General features: G+C 44.8%; 1 protein-coding gene and 1 pseudogene across 1 annotated transcript; both read right to left on the reverse strand.

Moving 5' to 3' along the window:
- Positions 1-1404: 1404 nt before the first annotated feature.
- LOC125515089 lies at positions 1405-5877 on the reverse strand (annotated as a pseudogene).
- A 946-nt stretch (positions 5878-6823) lies between these two features.
- LOC125515090 lies at positions 6824-9610 on the reverse strand. The gene is made up of 3 exons (XM_048680508.1): positions 8281-9610; positions 7840-8075; positions 6824-7746 (listed from the first exon to the last, which is right to left on the reverse strand). The coding sequence occupies exons 1-3, from the start codon at positions 9518-9520 to the stop codon at positions 7066-7068; spliced, it is 2157 nt and encodes a 718-aa protein (XP_048536465.1). The 5' UTR covers positions 9521-9610; the 3' UTR covers positions 6824-7065.
- Positions 9611-12042: the final 2432 nt, after the last annotated feature.

Below are 12042 nucleotides of genomic sequence, written 5' to 3' on the forward strand. Positions count from 1 at the left end.
TGCTCGACATGGCCCTCCACTTCCCCGACGTGCCCGCACTTGAGTCGTTCGAGATCCGGGTGGTGGAGCGGTTGAAGGAGGAAGAAGACGAGAAGCTGCACGACTACGTCCGGGGCTTGGATCATCTACAGCTGCTACTGGCCATGAGCCCAAGGGGACCCCTTACGGAGCTGTGTGTGGCCCAGATGCACCTGGGTGATGCCGATGGCATGGTGGCCGCCCTACGAGACTGCTCCAGCCAGCACAAGTACGTCTTCGTCAACTCGGATCGAGTGGAGCGTGCTCCTCAGCTCAGGAACTCCGTCATCACCCTATCAGAGACCCTGCGTTCCATCGCCGATGGCCTGCGACAGGGCGTCATCAACTGGCCTCTCCTTGCCAAGGTGGAGCAAGTGGAGAGCAGCTTCACCGGCGAGGTTCTCGGGCAGAGTCGGAGCGGGGCGTTCCGGGAGGCCGCCCTTGACATCAACAGCCGCCTTCTTGGGCTCGTCGACCACCCCGATCTGCCTTCGCCTGGTGATGATTCTAGCCCTGATCCTGTCATACTCGCACGACTAATCTCTGTGGTGGACAACCTAGTGCACAAGGTGGATGCGCTCTGGGCCATTAGCATTGACTATCCTATCATCCACACCAAGTAGAGGAGCTGTCTGTTCTATTGGCATGCTGCAGCAGGTTATACTTGACGTACGTACGATGGAGTCTGTGCTTGTTTTTTGTGCTCAGCTTCCTTCTGTTCCAATATGTACTCGAATGATTGCTTAACTGTTTCATCATTTACTATTGTCTAGTGTAATGCAATGTGGGTTCAACACTTGTGTAGTATAGTAATATGCAATGCAATGTGGTTCTCTGTGAAAGTAATGCAATGCGGGTTGAACACTTGCCTGGTGTAATGCAATGGTTGTGGACTAGTGTACGTAGCTGACATGAGGGCTACGTTTGCTAGCCTTGGTTTGTTACTCTTCTGTATGTATATATGTCTCTGTTTCTGGCACAGATCAGAGAGATTTTAGAGTTTCTTGTCAATGTTGAGTGTCGCTTGTTCCGGATCCCGATTCACGACATCATCGTGTAGCCTTTCTTTCTAGTCACACACACACATTGACATGCAATATACTTACTCCATATATTCTGCTTCGCACAAGGACCTTCTATTTTTGTGATAGCCAACTTCTGCCGAAACAATCACCCACCCATCCCCTAATATACACGACGTGGTCACATTAAAGCTCGCATCTTCAAAAACTTCTCTCGATATCGAAATTTTGTCACCCGCCCCTTTGATCAACCTTCCCTCCCTAGTGGATGCTTCCATGAAGCGACTCGACACACAAGTAGTCACACGTAGCAATAGCAATAGAATGCAAATTAAGCAGCCCATTTATATATAGAATAATAGAATGCAGCACAACATAATAATTATAATAAGAAGAAAAAGTAACATGCCATACGCAATTCATTCATTATACTACAAGCCAGCCAGCCAGCCAAGAATAATAAGTAGTAAAAAACAGAGTTTCAGTTTCAGGTGACAACTTCAACTTGATAAATACTACTCCTAAATACTTGTTTTTTTAGGCATTTCAACAAGTGACTACATACGAAGTAAAATGAGTGAATCTACACTCTAAAATATGTCTACATATATCCGTATGTAGTAGTCATTTGAAATGTCTAGAAAGACAAATATTTAGGAACGGAGGGAGTAATAGCCTTCCTTCCTTCCGTTGAAGTTGCACGCATCTGTTTGGTGCCGTGCCGCCGCCTTGCCCGACAGCCTGAACCGCCCGATGGCCGCCCGCATCCGCTCCTCCTCGTTGCCCGGGTACTCGTTCAGCATGTACTGCAGCGCAGACAGGTCCAGGTCCAGCTTCTCCGCCAGGTGCTGGTGGAACTGCGCGATACGTAGGTGGTTGTGCCGCCGCACCATCCCGTCCAGCGGCACCAGCTCCCCCGTCATCAGCTTCAGCAGCGTGCTCTTACCCGCCCCGTTGGGACCCACCAGCGCCACCCGCGAGTCAAGGTCCACGCCAAAGTCCAGCTTCTTGTAGATCAGGTTGTCCGGCGTGTACCCGAACGTCACCTCCACAAACTGCAGCACCGGCGGCGGGAGCTTGCCCACATTCGCGAAGCGGAACGTCAGGATCCTGTCCCTCGCCACCTTCTCCGTCAGCCCGCCGCGCTCCATCTTGGCCAGCGTCTTCTCCTTGCTCTGCGCCTGCCGTGCCAGCTTGGCGGACCCGTGCCCGAAGCGCGCGATGTACTCCTTCATCGACGCGATCTGGTCCTGCTCCCACCTCTACTGCTTCATCTGGTTCTCCTCCAGCTCAGATCGGGTCTGGACATACTGGTCGAAATTCCCAGTGTACAGCTTCAGCTTCCTGTTCTGCATGTGGATGATGTTGGTACATACTCCATTCAGGAAGTCACAACAAGTGTACGGTCAAATTTCTTCAGCGTTTCTTCCAGCCACACGCATGCCTCAAGATCTGCAAATGTTGCCACAAGAATCGCCAGCAATATTATTACTATTAATCCACAAAAGCTTATTTATTTATTTGGCTTCGGAAATAATTTTGTACTGGGTACTATATTATCTCAGTCAACCTCAACTCAAACAGCTAAGCAGTAATCATGCTATTTTTACAAACATGATAAAACTGATTGTGTCAATGGAAGATGAGAAATGTAGGCCTGGAGCTATCAAAACAATCTACCAACACCATCTCACAATCAGCACAAGTAAATCTTGGGCAAAATAGGTCCACTAGAGAACTATAAGTGTAGCTTTTTAAGTTTCATCCTAGCACCACCCAACAGAGTAAAGTCCAACAAAGTCAGGAATTAAAACCCAAATGTGCCGAGACATGTATAATCAAAACCTGTAACAACCTATATTCATGGTGATTTTGTGGTCAGCGGACCAACAGGTTCTCCAGTATGGCTGTTCCAACAGCCAGGCATTCCTACAGCAAGGCGCACATCATTGTTCATCGTAACAAAGGAAGCCATGGCAGAACCTTTTAACTTGGCAAAATTGAAAGGCATTTTTTAAAAACAATAAAAACGATTGACTCATTGACAACTATGAGCTCATCATTGTTCATTTTTCCTAGTTTCATTGATAATGGATCACCCTTCAAACAGGGATATTGTCTAGCATTTCGGCCTAAGCCAAACAAAATCTCAGCAGCACGCTTTTCAGCGGTGGATGCATCAATTGCTTCTAACCGCTCATATACGCGCTCCAAAGCTGCACCACCGCCATCATCCTAAATATGCCAGCACAGGTAGGTATTCGTCAGAACATCTTGAGAGATGAGTCGGTATCAGTAGTACAACAACAGAGCAGGAGCAGGCATTGCAAAAGGAAAGGTACAAGCTTGAAGAACAAGATGATGATGATAGCAGAAAAATTGATTGATGAGAAGAGAAACATACTTGAGCAGCCAAAACTTCAGCTTCCTTTTCGAGCTTGACCCTTTCTTCATCACAGCTAATGACGGCTCCAAGTGCAGACATGTCTGAAGCCTCGATCTCATGGCTGAGGTGGTATATATCCATGTGGTCAGGGATAGGAAGCTCCCTGCACCCTATTGCTTTGAGAAGGCAGGACTTGCCGCAGCCATTCAGACCAAGCAAACCATAGCGCCTGAGATGGAATAACAAACCCATTAAACATCCAAGATCACAAAGGCAAGAAGAGGTTGGGAAGAGCGGATGGTCATCATGATGGCATATAATGTACGTACTAACCTGCCGTAGTTGAGCTCCAGGTCTGTGTCTACAAGTAGATCGTGGCCGTGGAATGTTAAAGTGAGAGACTCTATCTGCAAGTGACATTCATCAAGACAGACAGAAAACAGAGTTAGACCATTCATCATCATATCTTGTACTCCCTCTGTAAACAAATATAAGAGCGTTTAGATCACTAAAATAGTGATGTATATGCGGAATATGTACCTTCCTTTAGTGGAAGAAAGGTAGCGTTGCAGTTGCAGAGAATGAAGGTAGTGCGCAATGTTATAAACCTACCAAACATGAAAGGTGTGTGTGTATGCATACTATTTCACCATCTAATCTAATCTAATCTAATCCATGATGTTTATATGATAGGAATTGCATATGGACCAGGAGTGAGTATGTAGTAGTGTATGATAAACAATTTAATTTGTACTGTAGTAGAATATTAGTATGCCTCCCCTCCAGTGATGTGATGTGATCTGATCTAGCATAGCAGTAGAGTAGAGAAGCATCTAGGCAATAGAAAATTTTCCATATTGTAATCTTGTGATATATTCCCTTTGTAAAGAAATATAAGAGCATTTAAATTACTACTTTAGTAATCTAAACGCTCTTATATTTCTTTAATAATAATCAAAAGAGAGTGGGCAGGCGAGGTGCACACAAGTCATAATAATTATTATTATTATTAAATAATGAATCCAACCCATCCAGCAAGACAAAAAAAGTTGTGCTTGTTTTGTACTACTTATTTATTACTCCCTCCGTTTCAAAATAGATAACTCAACTTTATACTAACTTTAGTACAAAGTTAATACGAAGTTGGATCATCTATTTTAGAACTGACGGAGTAGAAGACTTTTTTGTTGGGGATTAGATTAGATTAAATTAAATTAGATTAGGTGCTGATGTGCATCTGCAGCGCAGCGCAGCGCAGGCAATATATTTATTTGAAAGAAAGACGAACCATACATACATACATATATACATACATACATATAATCCCCTCCTCTCCTCTGCATAGATATAGAATAAAATAGATAGAAAGAGAGGAAGAGGAAGAGGGGTCTGATCTGCTCTGACAGAGGAGAGGAGAGGAGAGGAGAGGAGACGTACGTGGATGTCCCGGGAGAGCTGGTGGGAGGTGAGGACGGCGGTGCAGGTGCGGTCCGAGAGCTGGACGGCGGCGAGGGCGTCGGCAGCGGCCTTGGCCCCCGTCTTGTTGTTGGAGGCGGAAGACGATGCGGAGGAGGCGGGGACCTTATTTAAATTACTACTTTAGTAATCTAAACGCTCTTATATTTCTTTAATAATAATCAAAAGAGAGTGGGCAGGCGAGGTGCACACAAGTCATAATAATTATTATTATTATTAAATAATGAATCCAACCCATCCAGCAAGACAAAAAAAGTTGTGCTTGTTTTGTACTACTTATTTATTACTCCCTCCGTTTCAAAATAGATAACTCAACTTTATACTAACTTTAGTACAAAGTTAATACGAAGTTGGATCATCTATTTTAGAACTGACGGAGTAGAAGACTTTTTTGTTGGGGATTAGATTAGATTAAATTAAATTAGATTAGGTGCTGATGTGCATCTGCAGCGCAGCGCAGCGCAGGCAATATATTTATTTGAAAGAAAGACGAACCATACATACATACATATATACATACATACATATAATCCCCTCCTCTCCTCTGCATAGATATAGAATAAAATAGATAGAAAGAGAGGAAGAGGAAGAGGGGTCTGATCTGCTCTGACAGAGGAGAGGAGAGGAGAGGAGAGGAGACGTACGTGGATGTCCCGGGAGAGCTGGTGGGAGGTGAGGACGGCGGTGCAGGTGCGGTCCGAGAGCTGGACGGCGGCGAGGGCGTCGGCAGCGGCCTTGGCCCCCGTCTTGTTGTTGGAGGCGGAAGACGATGCGGAGGAGGCGGGGACCTTGGCGCCCCTCTTGGCGGCTGCGGCGGCCTTCTTCTGCACCGCCTTCTTCTTGCTGGCGTCCGACACCATATCGTCTCCTCTCCGAGCTAGGTGTGGTCTGGTGTGGTGATGGCAGACGACGCCGGCCGGCGTGGATTTCGTAGGCAGGAGCAAAGGGCACCTTTTGGCAGCAAGTGCATGAATAGTTTCACGCACGAAAGCACATTGCGCCCAACCACGTGTACATCATTCAAAAACACAATGTGAGGTTGTCAGCTGGAGGCAAGATGGACACTGCACGTGACAGAGGAGGAGATCATAAGTTTTGCTTCTTCTTGGTCAACTTGTTTAAATCATTCATTCACTCAATGTTGGTCTATAAATTATGTAGCTTGCATGTGCTGCCCTGGTCTATCACAGGACAGAGGAACGACCATTTACGTACATACATTATTGGATGAAACTGAAGGGGGAGTGTGTGGGACGATATAATCCGTCAATGAAATCTTTTTTGGACATCCGGTTAATCTAGTCAAATTTAAGACATTGTTGTACTAGATTGATATTTTCTATCTAAACTTTGATGATATCAGCCGGTTTGCATGAATTTCATCCAGTCATTACAATTGCGAGTTGAAATGTACGCGGACAGCGGTAGATGGCAGCCTCCCGCATCCATGTCCGTGAATTGGTCCTCCCCTGCCCTTGGAACGAATTGGGGAGGAAATTTACCGTTAGAGATGCCCTTATACCTGAATATGACCACGTTCACGCAAAGCTATGAGAAAATTCGGTTAAAAGATGCCAAAAAGGAAGCGTTAGCCAGCAGGATTGTAGCATAACCGCTCCACGCTTTCCAAAATTAGTGTAAGAGGATTTGCATCTTTTAAGAAGAGAAAAAAGGAAGCGTACATTTAGGATTTGCAAAGAAAAGCTCCCATGAAGGCAGAGCTCACCACTATTGAATCACAGCTTTTTAGGTTTCCTAGTTCGCACCAAATCAGTTTGACGAGCTAAATAAAAAATCCTAGCATTCAGGTATTTATAGCATAAGCATGTGATTTATAATCTCTGTACCACACAAAAGACATTTGACAAATATTATTATACTACACACAATGCACTAAAAACATAAAGAAGCAACTTTAGAATAGAGTTCAACATCAGACGACAGAGCATAACTTAGAAGTTACTGTACATAGTTGGACGACATTTACAGTGGGTGCACAAATTGTTGACAGATTACATAACATACTCCAATAACCCACATACAAATCAGATCACATTTACAGTGGGTGCACAAATTGTTGACAGATTACATAACATACTCCAATAACCCCCATACGAATCAGATCATGGGATTGGTTGGTGTTCCTCGCCCAAATCTCTTGGGTCAATATTCAGACAAACCTCGTTCTAACACCAGCTCCCGCTTGATCGTAGCAACAAGGGACCAAGCAACAGTAATCACTACCTCGACATCATCAAGAAAACATTTATCCTGGCTTATACCGCAATATTTGGGCAAGAAACGGACATGACCTTGTGCAGTAGTGGTATCACCAGATCTGGAGTAGGCTTCCAGGGCAAGGTCCAACACTCCTTCAGCTTCTACAGAAACAACTTGCCTCGACAGAACTATGTAACCATGAAAACCTTTCGGCAGTGCTTTACCTTTTGACTCAAGCAGGACAATTTGGCTAGATGCTAAATTAATAATAGGAGTGACTCCACTATCAGTGCACACCATTTCCCCTTCTGATGGTGGGGAGCAAGTAACTCGGCCGCCATATTCAAAAGGCCATGAGCCATATTTGACTACCTGAACACCCAAGATAGTAGCCTGGACCGTTCGTCTAATTCGCTGCAAGCATAACTCCAGTGTGCAGAAGAATTTCTCAATGCATAAGGTAGATACACCAGGACTACATCCTCCATTATAATTGCACACATAACTGATCAATGCTTTATCTTCAGACTTTGTTGTACCTTTTACTTTTAGTTGGATTTCAAAGTCAACCATGTCCGTAAATACAATTGCACGAGACGGTCCAATCAAGTGCAAAAAGGGATCCTGCAGGCATCAACAATCACCTCATTAATTAACAAGAGAGGACGCAGGTAGTCGTGCAATCATGATCTCCAAAAGAAAATCAAGCATACGTACATCCTGTCTCAGTTCTTGGGCCTGGCTCCTACTACAAGAGAAGAGAATGTTGCGGTTGTGATCCACGATGTCACGGGCGGCAACCACACCATACACAGACAATGGCCACGCAAGACCACCACCTATCTTTGCGAGTTTGACGGAAAAGATCTGCAAGGTTTCCGGGGTGGAGCCGACACGGTGGTATGACATGTTTCCGGGTGTGTAATGTGTAAACTGCATGGAACTCAGCGCCGCTACATGAAGGACCCGAGGAAATGAAGCGCTCATCAGAAATGTTCTAATTAAAATGCACGAACTGCCACTAGATAATCAGCAAATTAAGTAAATCAATCCCTACACGAAGTTCCAATGAAAAAGATAACAGCTACCCTTTTATTTGTACACAGGCTATCTGACATGAAACACTAGTTAAACATGGGCTATTTGATAGTTGCTTACTGGTGTCTGTGAAGAAATTGCAGGTTTTGCTCCATGCAGATTCCCAGCAACGAATCTCTGAAGCAAATCTATATGCTTCGTGAGCCGCCGCCTCGGCGGCTTTGGCCTCCATGGATAACAGTGTGCCTGGTTTGCCCCTGTCCATCTCATCATGATCAGGATCCTGGACCGAGTACTGTTCTAATCTGGTGGGAATGAGATCTGCAGGATCTAATATCAACTTGTCTGATTTGACAATGGACATCCCCTCATTGGTATCTGAACCCATCACTGACTCTGACTCTGCATCCGTCTCCGACTGGAATTCGTCAAACAATTTGGCGATGTCCATCTCATCCTTTTTGTCATCACCACCACAATCGAATATGTCAGGACAGGGACCTGCACGTCCAAGCATCGGCTTGCCTGATTCAACCACGGACTCACCACCACAAACCACTATGGCAGGACTGGGAGGTGCAGGTTCGACCATCGGCTTGTCTGATTCGACCACGGACTCGCCACCACAAACCACTATGGCAGGAGTGGGAGGTGCATGTTCGACCATCTGCTTGTCTGATACGACCATGGACTTGCCACTGGGAAATGCAGGTCCCACTCCCAGTACAAGCTTGCCCGCTTCAACCTTCGCATCACCATCTGATTTTCCCCTGCCAAGCTCATCCTTTTTCTCATGACCACCACCATCAGCACCATCTGATTCCAATCTGTCGAATTTGCTGGCGCGATTGAGTTTCTCCTCAAGCCTGGGTTTGAGATCATTCAGGAACGTCAACCCCTCCATATAGGCATCAGGACCCTCCGGCAGCGCCTTGGGCTTTATGATCCCTTTCTTAACTAAATTGGGGTACCAGCCACTGATCATGTTCAACGAATCCATTGCAGGTGAAAAAACTTGCTTCCCCAATCTCGGAACGGCTTCTGAGCGGACAGTCTGCTTGCCGGAACTGCTGCCGGAGTTGGACATGTGATCCTCGGGCGTGTCCTTCGACACATCCGGTGCTATATCCATCATCATGCCTTCCAATACTAAAAGCGCCTTGTGTATATTTACCAGCGTATCTGCACGCGTATGATTCTTCCTGCCACGGGACTCCATAGTCGTTTGGCCGGGAGGTAAAACGATAGACTGCAGCCCCGCGAGCTTCCCGGATGCCCCCTCCATCTCCGCCTCCGCCTTCAAAGCTTCCTCACTCGTCTTTTCCCCCGCCGCCACTATCCTCTTTTCTGTCGAGATCATTCTAACTGGGCGCCGCCGCCGACTGGTGCTTAGATTAGGGTTTCTCTTCTACCAGAGAGGCGACCGAGCGAGGTAGGACGGTTGGGCTGGGCTGGGCCGGCCAGAGAACAGACTTGGATCGCGGTGGTTTCAGGCCCACCGTATCTGGTTTTCCTAGATAGGTCCGGTGGGGCTCCTTTTATTTTATATTAGGAAAAAAAAAGGGTGGTGAGGAATTGGACAATTAAAGGGTACCTGCATTCTTTTTGTCTTTGGCTAGAAAGCACACCCTTTTTTTTTGAGATACCTAATAACAAAGGTAAAATAGGAATTGCACAAAACAATCTACCATTAGCAGAGGACGAAGCTATATGAATTTTTGGGTTGCTAACCACATGTCCCGTGCGGTAGCAGAGGACGAAGCTCGCGAGGCACTTCCGCAATCCAAGTCTGGTCTTTCCTGTTGTCTAGCTCTAGCCCCTAGCTCGTGAGCCAAAGTGTTTCCTTTTCTGTCGATTCCTTTTTTTTTAAATGGGGACAAAAGGCTTGCCTAGTATATTAATCAAGGGAGAAGAATAGTTTGGTTTGGTTATGTTACAACTAAACACCCCTTATCTCTACTATTAAAGGAATTACTCTCCCGACATGATGGTCCTTAGTTTCTTTGCTCCCGCGGCCACCCAAAGCAAGGCCTCCTTCTTGATGTTTTCTAGTAAGATCGACGGTGGCACTCCATTGTTGTGGAAAACAAGTGTGTTTATCTCATTTCCATGTAGACCATGAGATGAGCATGGTTGAGGATGCCATGGCCTTTCTATTTGGTAGGGGGGCTTCGGAAAGACCGATCCACCATTTTTTTAGGGCACGTCTCAACTGTCAAGTGGAAGTATCCAAGTGGTGAAGTTTTAGCCAATACTTGATAATTTACCAAATCCCAAGGGCGTATCGACACTTGAAAAGGTGGTCTGTTGATTCTCATCCTTTTTGCAAAGCGGACAATTACCACTACTGGGCCACCCTTGCTTGGCGGTCCGTTTTCTGCCGCTAGTGGAGATGTTGTATGAAGCAAAGGTTGACAACGCATATTTTATATCACCGGTGAGAGGAAACATCGCAGAGTGGTTTGACGTGCCATGTTTCAGCTCATCTATAGTATTAAAGTATAGTTGGCACGTCGTCATTTCACACGCAGACATTAATGCAAAAATAATTTGAGAACCAAACACTGGGTTAGTTTGGAAATCAAGTCATTAATGCATTTAATTAACTAGACAATTAATTACGCGTGCAATTAATTAGATTTGTTTGCAAACTAAGGCTGGTCATAATGGGCAGGAACATAAGCTAGTAACCTACATACTTCCCTAGACTATGTTACTACCTCCATAGTGGGTAGGAACATGTATGTAGTGTCATGCAACGATGTATTTATTAGGTCATAGACTCATTGTTTCTTGGAGTATGTGATGTTCCGGTAATTTAGCTAGTTACCACAAGAAGCTCTCTCTTCATTAAATATGTGCCACATAAGCAAAATTGCATTGGAGTGTGTGATGTTACTCCTAAGTTCCTGCCCATTGTGACCAGCCTAAGGCATAGCCTAGTGGTGGGAAGGGGTTGATGCCTTCTCACCCACACAGGTTCAAAGCATGGTACTTGTAATTTGAGTTTGTTGCACCAATTATGCTGTAGGGGGTCCCTTACAGTCTTTCTGTCAAAAAAAAGGTTTCTTTAAATAGGGATTTTTTTGCACCAAATCGATTTAAGAACTGAGCCATTAATACATTTAATTAACTAGTCAAGCAGAATTAGTACAAGCAGGGTTTATTTCCAAACTTATTTACCCTAATAGTAGAGATTTTTTTCTGAAACATTCTTAATCTACCGCTTCGGATGCACCCAAAATAATTAGGCACCGACTTCGTCACAACACAGTCAACGCCACCGCATCCAAGAAGAATACGTTAGATCACGCAATGCATTAGAGTCATCACAAAGAAGAATTGCAGTTAAAGCTATGATCAACTCAACGAACCAATTATTTCCCTGGTCGTCACTATCCACAGTCGATCTAAGTTTTCATGTGCCACAACTAACATAATCCATGAGAGGGAGAGGGAGAGGATTGATGGCGAAATAGTGGAGAAAATCAACTTATCATCGGTGCCTAAAATCCTGACTAAAATGAGGCAAAAGAAAAAAAAACTTTCAGAACAATTTCCTCTTTGTACTCCCTCCATATCCTTAGACTTCGCACATTAGGTTTACCTGAAGTCAAGTATTTTTTAAGTTGGCCAAGTTTTATAGGTAAACAAAAGCATTCCCAACACCAAATCAATATCATTAGATCCATCATGAAATACATTTGTGTATTGTAGATATTGATAATTTTTAATGTAGATTTGGTCAAACTTTATAAAATTACGCAGTGATCTAAGCGCTCTTATATTTCTTTACGGAGGGAGTAATTCGAATACCGAAGAGAAATAAAAAAAAGACAGGAAGTGTGCACTGTCAAAAAAACAAAAACAGGGAGTGTGCGC

Source organism: Triticum urartu, chromosome 6 (genome assembly GCF_003073215.2).
Source record: "Triticum urartu cultivar G1812 chromosome 6, Tu2.1, whole genome shotgun sequence".
In the NCBI taxonomy this organism is placed as follows: domain Eukaryota; kingdom Viridiplantae; phylum Streptophyta; class Magnoliopsida; order Poales; family Poaceae; genus Triticum; species Triticum urartu.

What these genes read in the sequence shown, in the direction of transcription:
- LOC125515090 (XM_048680508.1), bottom strand. Translation starts at nt 9,520, where the DNA reads ATGATCTCGACAGAAAAGAGGATAGTGGCGGCGGGGGAAAAGACGAGT. An exon ending in CAATTTCTTCACAGACACCA is followed by an intron (nt 8,076 to 8,280) that starts GTAAGCAACTAT and finishes TCCTTCATGTAG; the next exon opens with CGGCGCTGAGTTCCATGCAG. An exon ending in CCCAAGAACTGAGACAGGAT is followed by an intron (nt 7,747 to 7,839) that starts GTACGTATGCTT and finishes TGATGCCTGCAG; the next exon opens with GATCCCTTTTTGCACTTGAT.